This window comes from Neolamprologus multifasciatus, chromosome 23 (assembly GCF_963576455.1).
Source record: "Neolamprologus multifasciatus chromosome 23, fNeoMul1.2, whole genome shotgun sequence".
NCBI classification, from domain to species: domain Eukaryota; kingdom Metazoa; phylum Chordata; class Actinopteri; order Cichliformes; family Cichlidae; genus Neolamprologus; species Neolamprologus multifasciatus.
In genome coordinates this window covers 30,940,282-30,956,789 of record NC_140460.1, presented here as the reverse complement: position 1 = coordinate 30,956,789, position 16,508 = coordinate 30,940,282, and the positions used below count along the sequence as shown (strand labels likewise).

General features: G+C 39.7%; 2 protein-coding genes across 2 annotated transcripts; both read right to left on the bottom strand.

Moving 5' to 3' along the window:
* Positions 1–3,291: 3,291 nt before the first annotated feature.
* hpxb (hemopexin b) lies at positions 3,292–6,847 on the bottom strand. Its single transcript, XM_085150704.1, has 10 exons — positions 6,696–6,847; positions 6,158–6,183; positions 5,891–5,983; positions 5,653–5,810; positions 5,399–5,552; positions 5,026–5,238; positions 4,849–4,941; positions 4,073–4,203; positions 3,823–3,970; positions 3,292–3,751 (listed from the first exon to the last, which is right to left on the bottom strand). Exons 1-10 carry the CDS (start codon positions 6,758–6,760, stop codon positions 3,525–3,527), a joined length of 1,308 nt encoding a protein of 435 aa, XP_085006830.1. The 5' UTR covers positions 6,761–6,847; the 3' UTR covers positions 3,292–3,524.
* A 110-nt stretch (positions 6,848–6,957) lies between these two features.
* LOC146491974 (uncharacterized) lies at positions 6,958–15,482 on the bottom strand. The gene has a single exon (XM_085150702.1). The coding sequence runs from the start codon at positions 11,836–11,838 to the stop codon at positions 9,280–9,282; it is 2,559 nt and encodes an 852-aa protein (XP_085006828.1). The 5' UTR covers positions 11,839–15,482; the 3' UTR covers positions 6,958–9,279.
* Between the last annotated feature and the right edge of the window lie 1,026 nt (positions 15,483–16,508).

Sequence of the window (16,508 nt, the reverse complement as noted above, 5' to 3'; positions counted from 1 at the left end):
GGTCTAAAATGTCACTGTGTGTGCGTGCATGTGTTTGTTTTATTTAGATGGATTTAAAAAAAAAAATATTACTCATGATATAACAATGTCCAGACATGGCTGGTAAGGACATGAGGAGGAAACAGTAGGAGCTGTGTGAGGCTACTAAAGGCAGTGCTATAACATTTTTCTGTCATCATTAAGTGCAAGAGTTGTTAGGTGTGGATAATTAAATTATAGTTTATTGCAATAGCAAGTTGTGCCTTGTTCTCAGATAGACAGCAAGTGGAGAGTGATATATGAAATGATGGGATGGAAGGAAGAAGAGAAGCAAAGAGTGATTCACAGGCACAGCCTACATTATTTCTCACAGTTTTTTGTTGCCTTATGGTTCCAAGCGCTGTCACCAATCTTTGCATTTTGTTATTATCTCATGATACTTGTTTAATCAGCTACCATCTCTCCTATGGACTTTTTACTGTCTACAGTCTCAGATCAACACAGCCCTGCCCTTCCCATATTAGATTCTTGATGAATGTGTGTTGTTGTTATTCAGCCTGGTTCAATGTGCCCCTTTTTAACTTTGAGCACCCGCCCCTTTAAACCTCTCTGCACGGCCCTGACAAGCAGACTAACATTCTAAGGAATTGGAATACTGGGAACCAGTTCTCGATTCCCATCCCTACTTCTGTGGTATTTCAGGCCACAGAAGATGCCTTCACTTTGACAGATTTAAGTGATTTCTTAATTCAACAGGTGTAATAGTGATCAGTCCTGGGTGTGGCTAGTGGAACTGAAGTCAGCTTTAAAAAAATTTAGTTAATTCATGGGGGCAGTTACAATAAATTAAATCATCATTTAAAAACTGCATTTTGGATTTACTCGGGGTTTCTTTGACTAATAATAAAATGTATATTATGACCCAAAACATGACAGTGTGACAATTATGCAAAATCCTAAGAAACCAGGAAGGGGGCAAATACTTTTCCACATCACTGTAAAATCAACTGTGGTGGTGTACAGATGCAAAATTAAGAAAGTTGTGTCGTTATCCAAAAATGTGTGAACCTAATTATGTTCTAGCAGTCTGTAGGCAAAATGTGAGATAGAAAAAAAAGCAATCTATTAGTTTGTATATGTATGATATTGTATGATATCTATTGCTGAGTCTGAGGAGCTTCATTTGGAGTCAAAGCTACTGTAAACTACAAAGAAGAGCTGTTGATATAGCAGATATCAAATAGTTACAACGTACTGAGCTTTTGTTATTAGCTTTCCATGCTATGCTAGCTCTCCCTCTATCAAACAAGGCATAGCGCCTGACATGTGGTGAAACAAACAACATACAACTTAATGGAAAGGATAGACCCACTGACACAAGTATAGCCAAGATAGTGTATTCCTAGTCTAAATCTAATTGAGTCATTTTCTTTTAATTACATCTGTTATCACAAATCAAGTAACTCAGTTGAAGTGTAAAAATATGTATCAGGTATGAACTGTGCTCTCTGCCAAGTGGCAAAATAGTTCACTCGACCTGCAATCCCTCTAAATACAGGAAATGGAAAATATATATGTTTATTTGCATTTGTCTTTTGAAAGTCATAACTCACCATGACACCATGAATAAATAAATATTAGAAAAACAAAAACTCCTGCTTCAGCTCAGGAAGCTCTCTCAGTTGTGAGAGAGCTTTCTAGCACTGCAAATGTGCAGTGCTAGAAAGCGGAATAAAAACTGGTCTAAAAGAAGCTAACAGAAGCATTGACAATCAATAAATTCATAAACAGATGTTTATTATTTAATCACAGTAACAAGTACACTGGATCGCATGCGTGAATATGCACTTACACATGTTCTAGTGTGTGTGTGTGTGTGTGTGTGTCCCAGTGGCCTTGCCCATTAAATTGTGCTGAGGCCAGCACTTCTTTTATGCTGGCTGAAAGTCCCAGGGATTTTGGCTGAACAAAAACCTCCCCGGGGAGAGAAAAGGCCTTGAATGCCTGCTAATGCTATTCCGACCTCTGGACTCTTGCAGGCTGGTGCGTACGTGTCTGCATGGTCCAGTATGGCTACAGACAGTAATTTAAATATTTTACAATAAAGAGAGAGAACTGGATTTATAACTCGGTTATATATATCTACATATACATATTGATAATAAAAGGATGATGGAAATGCAACACCTGACTTTGATGTTAACATATTAAAAATTAACATTGTTTTCATTTTTTAATTTCAAAAATAATTGTAAAACCTACAACACGTTCAAGAAGCTTATAAAAGGTATGATCTAGTAAAAGTTTTATTTGTCATATGAGAACATGGAGGAGTTTATAGGAGAAATGTGATGGAATGAAACACTTAAGTGCACTGCTACACTCCAACTTCTATCTATCTATCTATCTATCTATCTATCTATCTATCTATCTATCTATCTATCTATCTATCTATCTATCTATCTATCTATCTATCTATCTATCTATCTATATATATTTTGATATTGAGATAACATCATGCACAACCCACTGGTCTGATTTGGGATTATGTCAAAAAGTCTGCACTTTGGCTTTTCATAAGTTAAGGTGAAAAAGAGATTGTCTGAGGAAAATTATTTTAAAAACAACACAATGGATAAAAGCTTCATCACGTGCATTACTGTGCTGCCCTTGTGCATTTGTGGAATCAATAGGCTATTTAAGAGGGCGGGGTTAAGCCAAAAGTTCATTTTTTTAATTCCTAGTTTTCACACTAAAGGAGCACTTAAGCTAACCGAAATGTTATCTGGGCCGACCGAAGAGCCCCTTGGAAGGCAGATGCACTTACAAAAGAGGCATTTAGAGCACTCAAGTGCCCCCTTGGATGTGACATCAGAGGATGTGTCCCATTTGGGCACAGAAGCAATGACTGAAAACAATCTGCATGAGCTGTTTGTTTGACCTGATGCCTTTTAGTCAAATAATAGTCCTGAACAGGATTTTTCAGATACCTGAATATTCCGTGTTGATTGTATAAAGCTGACAGAAAAGAAATATATATAAGTTTTAAAGTAGCAGTATCATTTCTGAAAGCTATGGGAAAAGAAAAAACTTTTGGTTAGCAGGAGGACCTGTAATATCGGTGCAACAACAAGAAGAAGTCACACTTTGTTCATTAAAGAAGCAAATCACTGGGACAAAGCCATGCATGGGAATATGCATGGCTTTGTACAGCAGGTCCTCTTGTGGCCAAACTCTGACATTACTTCATTTTAACTGAACTGGGTTGATTTCAGTTCCAAGCTTGCAGATTCAAAATAATGATAATAAAGATTTCACCATGAAAAATGCTTTATTCACCAAGCAAGTCAAACTTCATTGCAAGACATGATCATTTTTCCAAAAACTGACTTGAATGACCCTGATTAAGGCCACAAGCCGAAACGTGTTGGTCAGCTAATAAAGCTGTTCCCTATTACTTTAGGATTTGCTGGAGTCTTCACGTCCAAAAACTGACTTGCCAGTAAATTATTATTAAGGTTTCTTCCTCATTTTTCTTTTTCTGATTAATCCTCACACCCCATCATTACTGACGTGATGTTTCGAGGAACAGGAGCGATCTTGCTTGTAGCCAATATCATGGGACTTGCATAGAGGTAATACTGTGACCCCTTGAACACTTTAATGCCATCTGGACCACAGAGACCAGCATCAATGTCAGGCAAGGGCAAACGTATTTCTCGGTTGATGACCCTGGGCGTGGCAGTGAGGTCAACGTCACGAATCATGTGTCCTTTTGGAGAAAGCATATGTAAATACCAATTTTCTCCACAAAAACCAAGACATAAGCACTCAGTAACTTACCTTGGAGTATATGAACTGTGTGTTCATTGGGACAGAGGAAAGCGGCATCCACGGTTCCTTCAATGCCTAATTCCTCCCTGAGGGATTTAGGGTAGCCTTCAATCAGGACGTAGTGGGCATCAGTTTTATAGATGTAAACCTGATCATCCTGTAAGTGTTTTGTTAGAATAAGTGGATTTTAGATTTAACTTCAACACAGAAATTGGGGGGGGGGGGGAAGACAACAACTGAGTGGTTATATGGTGTCTACCTTAATCAGGTACATTTTGTTGGTGTAGGCGAAAACGGCATCCACCCCGTTTGTCACTTCTTTCCATCCCCTGGTTATTGGAAAGGCGTGAAGGCCGTTACGCCTGTTGTCCACACGCGTGTAGTTAAGCCCTGAGAAATCGAACTTGTTCTTTATCATGGCAGAAAACTTAAAGACATTTTTTTACAGGATCACATTTGGATGAAGCACTCCTAAATCTGTATGCTACATATAAAGTGTGGATCAACATACTATTAGCTCAGCTGTTTCCTTGTAAACTTTCTGGGTTAGCCTGACTCTCACTAAAGTTCAAAAATACACCTGGCAAGTTGTAAAGTTACAAAAAAGAAAAGTGACAATTTGTTTGTTTGATCTGTGCAACAACTAAACTGCAAAAGAATCCTACTTTAGCAGTTACATAAGGCTATATGTTACTTAGCCAAATAGCTAAATGCTATTTTAAGTGTGTTATTAATACGCACCTTCTTAGTTTAGCTTGGTAACATCATTATTTAGTTGACTGTTAATGTTATTTTATTTGGTATTTAAACTCTTACAGTTTGATGTTTGATGGCAATAAAATAACTGAAATATCTTTTTTTTTTTGCTTTAAATTTTATTGCTTATCCTAAATTAAATCAAAATACAAGGACTGTCCCAAGTTCCCTCAGCTACAAGCACATCTAGAAATAATTAAATTATAATCTATTTATTCAGTTATGGGAGATCACACTAAGTGAAAGCTGACTGAGATTTTGAAACATATGTCACATTACCTGTAAACAAATAAATTCTGCCTCTGTCATCTGTAGAAATGGCATCTAGTTTGACTTCGCTGCATTTAGGAGCCTTGTGATCACCTCCGTGACCTGCGGGAAACACACAAGATTGTATGTATCTGACAAAAAAACCTCCAAAATGAATCTCTAAGATTCTCTTCTTAATGAACCCACCAAAGTTTTTGCACTTCATGAAGTAATTGCGGGCATCCTTTGGGTACGTGCCGCTAACTTCTCCTGATACTGGGTTGAACCTGGTGAAGTTGTGTCCATGGAAACAGTAGTAGTGTTCTGCCCAGCGGAAAGCAGAGGTGCAGAGAGGCAGGTGGGGCCACGTCTTGGTCTTCACTGTCTTTGTGACTATATCATAAACATGCACATCTCGCCCTATGGAGGGAAATGACCACTTTGAGAAGGAGATCACAAGTCATCACAGTGTTCTTTTTTATTTATTGTAGCCTCATTATATCACAGTACTCAACAAAATGCTGTCAAAGAATTCATTTCGACTTACTGAATAGTTTTGCAGCAGTAAATGCCAACATACCTTTGAAGAACAGAACAGAGTCGGTAACGCACTCTCCTTGAGGACACTCCACAGCAGCATCTAGATGTGTGGGGACTCCAGGAAAATCCTCCTGGATAGTTTTTGGATATCCGGTCTCCAGAGTGTGGTTGTAATAGCTGAACACGTGGTCATCCTGGAAATAGTAAACAATAGTTCACAATAGTACACAATATCTGAGATCAGTAAAAGATGTCTTGACCCATATGATAGCTGAAAGCATATGAGGATCGTACCAGGAAGAGGAAGATGTGATCGTGGGCATCTTGGTTCTCTGGGTTGTGCATCCGAAAAGCAGCATCGACATGGCCGAGGTGGTGGTGTTCATCTAGCTCCTTGAAGAACATCGTTGAGGGTTTAGCTGGACCATAGAAACCATTCCACAAGTGGCCCTCTGAGGAGAAAACACCGCAGACACAATATTTTAGAGGATGATTTAGTCCAACATTCTAAGAAAAAGAACATATCCAATACCTTTGAAGAAGAAGGGGTTTTTTCCACTCTCATCAAGAGTGATAGCGTCAAACTCAATTCCTTCACACCGGTCTGGTAGAGCAGCATCTCCATCTTTATTCCCAAGATAAAAGTAACATACTTTTAACTGTTAATGTAACTTTAATATTCAAAATGCATGTCATTAGACACATACGAGTATTGCTCAGTATAGAATGCTGCTGTGATTGAGATCTAGCTGTTATGTAACTGACAAACAACGTGCAGTTTATGTACATAAAATCCTACCTTCTGGTGCTGGCTCGTCTTGATGCCTGTAGATAATTTCGAAAAGTTATTTTTCTACATGAAAAAAAGTGAGTCACTGACAAAACAGCGCAATAATATGATGACTAAGCAGTCTTAAATTTGTTCAATTGATCCATCTGGTGACCTTTGTAATCTAACAAACAGGGTTCCAAATGGATCAAGCTGACTTTTTCACTAAATCGCCAACTAATAAGAAGGAAAAAAATCCAGAAATTATTCTATTATTCTGTCTAAATAGTTACAGACTGATGTTTTGAGAAAGGCTATCAATTTTAATATGTTCCATTATTCCAGAATTTACAGAAACAAAATATGAGTTGTTTCACATTTTGCCTTTTTAACCTCAACAAAGAATCAACACACAGAGAATTCGTACTGCAAGTGTTCGCAAATTATTTTAAAAGACATGGCGCATCATGTTGCCTTTAAAGACAGTATAGTAGGAAAAATCCTGCCAACACAAATTGTCTATTTTGACTAAAACTTTAAAATATAAATGGAGCTCATTAACACTCACGCAGGTGCTGCATTAGTGATGGAAAGTGCCAGACCCAGAAGCAGAGTTCTGGTGATCAGCTCCATGTTTCTCTTGCTGAAGTCCTCAGATCTGGAGTCTCGCTCTTGACTGGTGCTGTAGCTGTAGCTTCACAGGAGCTGAAGCTGCACTTTTATTCTGTGCTGTGCATGTGTGGGTGGACAGGTTGGGAAATCCTGTGTTCCTGTGTGTGTGTTTGTATAGCCGGAGTGATGAAAGTTTTGTTGTTGCAAAATATGGCTGTAACATAATTATTTATCACTTTGCACTCAACTTTGCTAATTTTTATTCTTTCTACATGAGAATGTGTGCAGACCAAACCATATTTCTATATCTGCCTTGAGATGAGAGTAAAGGAGGAGAAGATTTACTTTCATTATGGAGCAGATTAAAGTGTAATTATTGATCTGTCTGGTTACCACTTCTAACACGCACATTGGTCAAAAAAGACTCCATTTGTGTTACAGTGTTTGTAAGAGATTTCTGAAAATACTGCAATTTTGGACAGTTTGTCAGTTATAGAAATACCCAAAAGCTATTGAACCACCCTTGAAAGTGTAGGGTTAAAAAAAAATCTCCAGAAACAACAAAATAGCTGGAAATTAGATTTGAATGAAAGTTTAATAAAATTAACTAAGAAACTGACAGTACAAACGTTATTCAGACCTTCCCAAGCCAACTAAAGAGTTTGATAACAGAGAGATTACAATGAGTTTATTATATTTTGTCATGATTATTATTCATCATCTAAATGTTTTCCAATATGGGGATATACACAAAAAGTCTAAATATCATGCAGAAACACTCAATTATCAAGAGTTACAGATGTACCCGTTGCACTGTGCTCACATTTTCCAAGCATGCCATATTGCTTGCATCTTCTGGAATTAGAAATTAAAGGAAAATATTGAAAATTTATTCTATCAAAGTAGTAATTTTCTACACCACTCTAACTTATGACACTAAATCTTTAAACAAGCATGATCATGTCAAATATAACTGGTAAGAGGTACAAGATTTTAGAAGAATCTCAAAAAATGTCAGATTATAACTCTTCTAAGAGTTTAACCTACCTCAAATTATTAGACCAATTATTGTTAGTATATACTACCGGTCAAAAGTTTAAGAACACCCAAATCTTTCCAGTTATTTAATGCAATTCAAGTTGTTCAAGTCAAATGAATAGATTGAGATGGTGAGAAGGTAAGTGGTGAACTACCAGAGGATAAAAAAGGGTAAGGTTACCCAAAACTGAAAAATAATGTGCATTTCAGAACTATTCAAAAAGGCCTTTTTCAGGGAACACAAAACGGGTTAACAATTTAAAGCTGTTCTGCAGCAATAGAGCTTGATCAACCCTTGAAAGTTGGTGCTACTAATTCTTACAGGTGTTCCAACTTACGTCTGCATGAAAGCAGTGTTGGAACACGTTGTGGTACCATACCCTCGTGAGCATCAGCTGAACAGTATTGCACGGCAGAAAGTAGTTTGTTGCTAGAAAAATGAAAGAAAGAAAGAGGCAATTAACAATGGAAGAGAGACAGACCATCATAACACTTTAAAATGTAAGTCTTTCTTAAAGAGAAATTGCAAAGAAAGTTAAGGTGTCAGTGAGTACAGTTTCTTTCACCATCAAAAGGTAATGAAACTTGGGCAAACTCTGACAGGAAAAGGTCTGGCAGACCCAAAGCCACAACTGAATCAGAGGACAAGTTTCTGAGATTTCACAGTTCGCGTTACAGGCGGCTCACAGGACAACAGCTTCAAGCACAGCTCAATAGTGGTTGTTGTAAGCAAGTCTCAGTTTCATCTGTGAGGAGAAGACTTCAAGCTGTAGGTTTGACAGGACAAGCTGCAGGAAGAAAGCCATCGCTAAGACGTCAGAATAAGACAAAGAGGCTTGACTGGGCCATGAGACATCGCCACTGGACTACTGTAGACTGGAAGAAGGTATTATGCCTTCAAGTAGGCGAAAGGATGGCTCTACAATGTGTGGCATCAACTGTCAAACATGGAGGAGGAATTGTGGTGGTTTGAAGTTTGATCTAACACAGCATTCTGCAGCGCCATGCAATACCCTCTGTTATCCTCCTAGTCGGTCAGGGTTTTATCCTACAGCAAGATAATTACCCAAAACACAGGTCCGAGCTATGCCAGAACTACCTCAGGAAAAAAAGAACAAGATGGTAAGCTTGAAAACATGGAGTGACCGGCACAGTCTCCAGACTTAAACCCATCGAGCCGGACAGAAGAGTGAAAGCAAAGCAACCTACAAGTGCTACATTTATGGGAACTTGTGCAACAGATATGGGAAGAACTTTCTGAAGAATTTTTGATCTCTGTTGTAGAGTGAATGCCACGGGTGTGTGTTCAGCTGTTATATCTGCCAAATGTGGCTACATTGATCAGTCAGAAGTTTAAAATACATGCTTTTATTTCAGAGTACAATGAGACATAAAACTGCATAGTTTTCAATAAAAAATTGGAAAAATTGGGGTGTTCTAAAACTTTTCACCCTTACTGTATCTCTATTTTGTTGCATCTCAGTCTTTACCATGCACTGCATTTATTTGTACTGGTAAATCTTGATGCAGTGATTCATGCTGTCTGACACAACCATGTGGCCATCAGGGAGAAGGGCTAGACCTCTTGGGCTACTTAGGTTGTCAGTCACCAGAGGCCAGCCAACTCCCTTGGATGGGTAGATAAGAACACGGTGGTGCTGTTTACCCCAATCTGTCACCAATACATCCCCATCACTGTCGATACAGAGGCCCCATGGACAGGTCAGGACTGGCCCCAGGCCAGAACACACTCCCAGTATTCGGATAGTGTTCCAGCCTGGCTCCAGGACTCGAATGCATGGGACACGCCCAGTTTCATTGCCTCTTTCTGATATTGCCATCAGCCCAGTGGTGAGACAAGCTGCAACCAAGTAGGGTCTGTGGTACCCTGTCACCACTGTGCGCTCTAACCTGGCCCCTGTTTTGGGATCAAGCTTTAGGGCAGTTAAAGTGCCGCGCTTGATGTCAGCAACTAAAAACTCATCTTGACGGTTAACAGTGACCCCTCTCGGAGCATCTAACTCTTCAGTGGTAGAACCGATTACAGTGCCTCCAAACGTTTGCAGGAGCCGTCCATGACGACTGAACACCAGCACAGCTCGTTCAGCAGCACAAGTCAGGGCAATGAGGCCCTTTGAGTTCACAGCCACATCAAAGTAGTTGCAGATGCGGGACGACCTTTCAGGTCCTGAAGGAGACACCTGTTGTACAACATTCTTCTGGAGATCTGTGACTTGAATTCTGGCATTACCACAATCCACCACAAATAGCTGCCCTTTGACAGTTGTGTGGATACCACTTGGCAGGTTGAAGTCAGTACGGCCTGATCCTTGTTTTCCAGACTGTTTGACTAGATAAGCCGAGTCTAGGGCAGTTGAACCACCAGCTCTTTCCACCAGCCCCTTCAGACCAGAAACAGCTCCCTCTTCCATATCTTGCTGTGTTTCATTGACTCTTTGGAATTTGTCACCTTCAATGGTTGACATTGACAGAGATCTGCTCACACGATTTGAACTCAAACCCTGTATAACTTGAGTCGTGGCTGTGGACTGTCGTTCATCACCGCTTGTTTTCCCTTCAAATTCTGGGGAGTTTCCTTGGCCTTGCTCAAAAGTTGAGGTTTCAGAGACAAGACACATTCTGTTGACCTTTCTGATTCCACTGCTCTCAGTCTTGTCATCACTAATTAAAGGACGGAGTTTACCATAGAGGTCAGCTGTGGATACTGATCGACAGTGCTCTTGCCTAAGGGATCCATTTACTGGAGTATTCACAGTATAGGTGTAGCAGAAATCCTCACTGTTGGCTGGGGATGGCGGGCTTCCATTGTCCAATGAAGATTTCTGTGAAAGGCCTTGTTGGGAAAGAGAAAGATGCCTTGTAGAAACATCTACAAGACTGTGCCTGGAGAGTGAACTTTTGTGCCTAGTCTTTGGAGATGTTGCTGTATCAGTTTCTTCAGGAGGGCAGGATGGCTCCTTACATGACACCAAGACAAGAGACTTTTGCTTTCTTTTACCTTTCACTGTGTTGCGTCTCTTTGTTCCCTTTGGTCTGCTGTCAGAGTCATCACCTTCAGATTCTCCTTGACTGGAGACAGGTTGGACAGCAAGGAAAAGGTCTTGCCCTTGTGTGTCTGAAAACACGGATTCCAATTCATCTTGGGAAGACTCGGATACACCACGGCGTCTTGATATGGGAGAGTTCGGTGATTTTAAGTCTTCCTCATTCTCTGTGGAACTTGACAGACGTAGTTTCCGGACAATACGCACGTTCCCACTATTTATCTTCATGCTCTCCTCTGGACTATACCTTTGGCCAGTTCTGTTTGGTTGAAGTTCCTTTCTAATTTCTAGAGGGGAAAGGTTCAAAAATTTCATATCTCCTGAGTGTAAGGCACACTTTTGTCCTGGAGCACTACAGACACCAGTGTGGTAGGTCATACCTTGCTCACGAACATCAACTTCCCCTAAGCTTAAAGATTTGGACTGAGGGCTTGGTAAAAAACTGACTCTTTTAAGTGTTAGAGAGATTTCCCATGGCTGGATGATCTCTGCCACCCCTCTTTGCAGTTGATTTTTATTGAATTCTCCAGCTGTACTCCCCCATCTTTGTATCTGTTCCCTGAGCTGACCAATTTTTCTGAGTTGCTGATCACCAAGTGACTGCACAACTCTCACCGCAGCAGCATTTTCTCTCTTCACTTGACTGAGGTGTCGTTGGACTTCTCTGTGATCTTGCTCAACCTTTTCAAGAAGGCGACGCTCCTCTCGCTGAGCTTCAATTGCAGCGCTGTCCAATTCGCGGTTCACCTCCTCTACTTCGGCCTGCTGTTGCTCCCTGAGATTTAACAGCTCTTGTTCTCCTCGCTCCAGATTGGAAAGAGCCTGTGTTACCCATGGAGCTGGTGAAGTAAGAGATATGGGAGTAAAGACGGACTCCTGTGGGGTTTGAGAAAGTGGAGGTGGGAAAGTCACATCTTTCAGTTTTGGAGTGCTATGTGTCAGCAGGGCTGAGAACCCAGGAAGGGCTCTTCTTTCTGAGTGAGACCTCATTAACATTGTGCCGGACAGATTTCAGTAGTCCTCTTTTTACTTTTTACTCCTTTATGTTTCTGTAAAGAATTAAAAGATTATTCATGTGAATAAAAAACACACAGACTTTTGTAGTATTTGAACGCATTAAAAAATGTAAGACATGTGGAGGTAGAATTCAAAATAAGATGTTCATCCAGCAGAAAAGTGGCAGGTCAATATAAAAGCTAAGTAGATCTGAAGCAAAATTAAGTATGGTATGTCACTGAGATGTCTTGGGTCTCATCAACACAGTCTGTGGTGTTTTATCAATGAATGCCACAGTCCCCCCTGTGAAAAACCACATGGCCTATCTGTTGCTGTTTTAAAACTGGGACACAGAGTCTCTTTCATTGCAACTTTATCTATCCCACACAATATCCAGTTTCTCACGAGACTCCAAAATACTCTCAGGTAACCACTGTTCCATTTCTCTGAGGTCCGTGTTGTAATCAGACTTTGACTCTGTTGGAAGAGTTTGGTGACAATAATAAATGTCTCTAACAGGATGCTAATCGACAGTTGGCTCAAGTATATCTTATTTTATAATCTATTGCTTTTTCTCACTTCAAATTATTATTAAATCCTCATTACACATGGAGTCCAGGCAAAACACATTGGTTTATGCTTGCCAAGTTGTTTCTCTTGATGTTACTCATCGTGAAATCTTAGCCTCAAATATTTTTTCTGAAAGCAGCACAGGTGCCCCATTGTTGCTCTTGATGGAAACAGCCACGCTTATCTGCTTAAAGCATTGAAACTGAACTCTGTCTTTCAACTCTGACACAAAGTATGCGAGAGAAGGTCAGTGCTTTCAGCAAGCCTATGTGTTTTATGGTATCATATTCGGAGCTGGCATTTGTTGGTAGGAGCATGTACTGTATATGTTAGTGTAGACCTGGGTAGGCAGTTCTGTGCTCCCTTGGAACAAACAAAAAAGCTTTTGCAAGGATGAAAGGGGTGGTATCAGTTTACCTGTGCAGGTTCAAAATAAAGCCCCAAAGGAAAGATGTGAACTCCTGTTTTGAATGGATAAAATCTATTTACTATGGGGTTTTTTATGTTTAAGATTTTCCATGAGTGATTTGTTGTACATTTTTAGGTCAATTGAAACATTATTTTGAACAGAACTCAGATGCAGGAAATCACGGAACACATAAACACAAGTTTAATCAAACTACAGTTTATGCACACATGGGTTAAAAGATGCACGGTTTGTAGTTTGAAGTTTGAAGTTAAGGAAATTGTAGGTTACATTCAGTAACAAATCCCTGTCACTTATCTGGAGAGAAGACACTGACTTCTCATGTTACCCCACTTTAATGTTGAATGAGAGGCAGTAGTTGCTAAGTTACCAAACACCCTCCACTGAGTGTAAAATAAATGATACCATTCATAATTGAAAAGATTATGCAGTACGGTCATGAGCGTTACTGCATATCCAAACTAAACAAGAGAGCTATTCAGAAAGCGTTACGGAGTGTAAAGCTCAGCACAGCTAAACACCTCTTTGAAACTCGCATGTCCTGCAGTTGGTTGAAAGAAAATCTGTGAGTCGCAAATTGTCCCTAAAAGCCATCATTTGCATTTTTGGTATTTATATAGCATACCAGCATTTTAAAGGTGAATATACAGAACAATGTATACCTTTTTGTCTTAAAAGCAATGCTAAGGAGGTCCTACCTGTAACCAAGGTGTGCACTGCTCCTTCTGCTCCTCACTCTGCTCTGACCTGCAGCCTCTATTCCTTCCCTCCTCCCCACTCACCCTCACCCCCAATCTTTCTCCCCTCCCCTCCCCTTTTTTTTTTTGTCCTTGCATATTTCACAGGCTGCATTGTTGTGTTATTGAATTACAGTAAGGGATAATAATTTCAACTTCTTTGAAAATGTAGATCATTCTGGGGAGCTGGAAAATGTATGGGGGGGGGGGGGGAAGCAAAAACAGTTTATGCATGATATATGTAAACGATAGCTAAGAGGGTGTACCTTCAAACTTAATCCGGAGTATATTCGCATTCAAGCGCCCTATCAGCAACATGAGACATAAAAATTTCACCCCACCCCCAAGACGATGAGATCGATGGAGCACAGAACTATTCTGAAGCAAATGTAATGTGTATTATGTTTTTGTCATTTTGATCCTGCTGGTACATTTGTGATGATACATATTCTCCCACAGAAAGATGCTGCAGATCATCAGTCTGCTCATGACAAACGTCTCTCATTAAATACCTGCTGATCTGAGGCAGACTTTAGCAGGTGAGGATGAAGATCTACAAACATCCTGAGGATGACTGCTTTTCAAGAATGAATTCCCATTCAAAAATCAATCAAGTAAAAAGTTTGTTACAGACTTACTCCTTATTATTTTGTAAATATTTGAATAATAAAATGCATCAGCAATTATATAATTACGGATCGATTTTTAATTTTGATTATTTTATGTCACATTAGAACTCACTGGACTCTGGCTCCTAAACTAGATCAACGAAATACACAATAGGCATATAGCTGTCTCTAATAATACTACTAATAATTTTAATGTAACTGTTAACTATTCGGTGTGTTATATCAACAAACTTTCACTAGGTTTAGAAACACAAACACTGTATATTATAAGCCATCAGTTTTTTAATTTAATGAAAATACAGCAATTTACTAATTCAGTACATTTCAGTTCAATTCATTTATATAAAGCCAAATCACAAAAGTCGCCTCGAGGTACTTCATATTATAAACTAAAGACCTGATGCAGAGAAAAACCCAACAATCATATGATCCGAAATGAGCAAGAAGATGTCGACAGTGGAAAGGAAAAACTCCCTTTTAACAGGACGAAACCTTCGGCAGAACCAGGCTCAGGGAGGGGCGGGGCCATCTGCCGAGACCGGTTGGGGATGAGGGGAGGAAGACAGGACAAATGAGCTCTGTGGAAGAGAGCCAGAGATGAATAAGAACTAATAATTAAATGAAGACTGACGCATAAACAGAAAGTGAGTGAAAAAAGATGAGAGAAGAAGAAACACTCAGTGCATCATGGGAACTCCGCAGCAGCTTAGGTCTATTGCAGGACAACTAAAGGGTCACCTGATCTAGCCATAGCAATAATCTTCAGAAAAAAGGAATGTTTTAAGCCTAATCTTAAAAGAAGGGAGGATATCTGTCTCCTGAATCCAAACAGGGAGCTGACTCCACAGAAGAGGGGCCTGAAAGCCAAAGGCTCTGCCTCCCATTCTACTTTTAAATATCCTAGAAATCACACGTTGGCAGCAGTCTGAGAGCGAAGTTCTCCATTGACGCTTGTTCTACACATCCATTTCAAGTTTGAACCACTAGATGTCAGCAAATATAAAGAATCGAAGGGGAGACTGCCATGCAAGTTAATACAATTTGTTCTTTCTTAGAGCTGTTTAATTCCAAATGAAACAGCTCTAAGAAAGCAATGTATTTTATTCTATAGAAAGAGGTTATCATTCAGGCTGAGTGTCAAGACTTACTTTCTCACCAACTGAACAAGGAGCCAAAACTCCCAGGGGTTCACCCCACAGCTATATTTCGTTTCACACACAACTTAAAGATACTTTACTATATAAATAAAGATTAAATCATTTTCATAAAGTCATTTAATTAGAGGAAAATACTTCTTAGTTGTGTATATTTTCATATTAAATAACTTGAACTATGAAAATTTCCCATCATATAGCATTTTACAGATTTGTCTGTCGGTCAAGCATCTCTCCACAGGAAGCTCACATTTTTAACAGATTTGCAACCAATTAAAGACTCACACTTACCTTCCTATTTTTTTTAAAGCTGCCATTCCAACCAGGGCGGCCACTTTGGAAAAGAAACTGCACATGAATTTAAAATAACAGTAAACCTACAGGGTTTGTTGCTGCTGTCAACAAGCTTCAAACCACGTATGTTCAACAGCTGCCTGTCGATATTCAGTTGCATTATGGGATTTTGCTTATCTAATTACCGTTATTAAAAACCAAATGATCTCACCGGTTCTGTGGGAGGAGACTCGAAACCTCTCAGAGGTAACAATTTACAGAAGAAGGTTAAGGAGATACTGGAATGATATTGTGCTTGAATTTGTCCTCAGCTGCTTGCAGATAATTTCCATCTTCTTTTTTTGTCACTCGTTTTTTCAAAATATTTTATTGTCAAGCTATTTTTGCTGTCTCTTTTCTTTTCCTTTCTATTCATTTGATATCTAAAAACTGTAGCATAAAATGTTGGTTTGCCAAAGCAAGCACTGGATACTTGTTTAAGATGGCACGAAAGAGGTTTGATATCCACTGATTAACACAGTTATGGTTTTTACTGTATGAGCCTTTCAGCACAGTAACAGATTCCCGCTTCTTATAGGATCCGGCATCTTCTCACCAATTATCGTCAGCGACACACTCAAACACACACACTGAGCGTTGCCCCCTGGACACAGATGGGTCCTAAGCCATCAGTGTTGCTGGATGTCACACGGGGTCCTACAGGCTGCCTGGCTGGTGTTGTGACTGATTATTTCTATCTTCCGCTCTGCCAGGAGAGATGGAAAATAATATCGGCCTAAGGTGGCGCTCCGTTATTGATATCACTGTTAAAACTCTCCAATCCAGCTGCTCGCCTCGCCTGCAACATCACCGCAATTAA

Coding starts and splice junctions, on each gene's coding strand:
- hpxb (XM_085150704.1), bottom strand. CDS start 6,760: ATGGAGCTGATCACCAGAACTCTGCTTCTGGGTCTGGCACTTTCCATC. Junction 5,811..5,890: donor AAACCCCTTCTTCTTCAAAG/GTATTGGATATG, acceptor TTTTCTCCTCAG/AGGGCCACTTGTGGAATGGT. Junction 5,239..5,398: donor CTCTGTTCTGTTCTTCAAAG/GTATGTTGGCAT, acceptor TTCCCTCCATAG/GGCGAGATGTGCATGTTTAT.
- LOC146491974 (XM_085150702.1), bottom strand. CDS start 11,838: ATGTTAATGAGGTCTCACTCAGAAAGAAGAGCCCTTCCTGGGTTCTCA.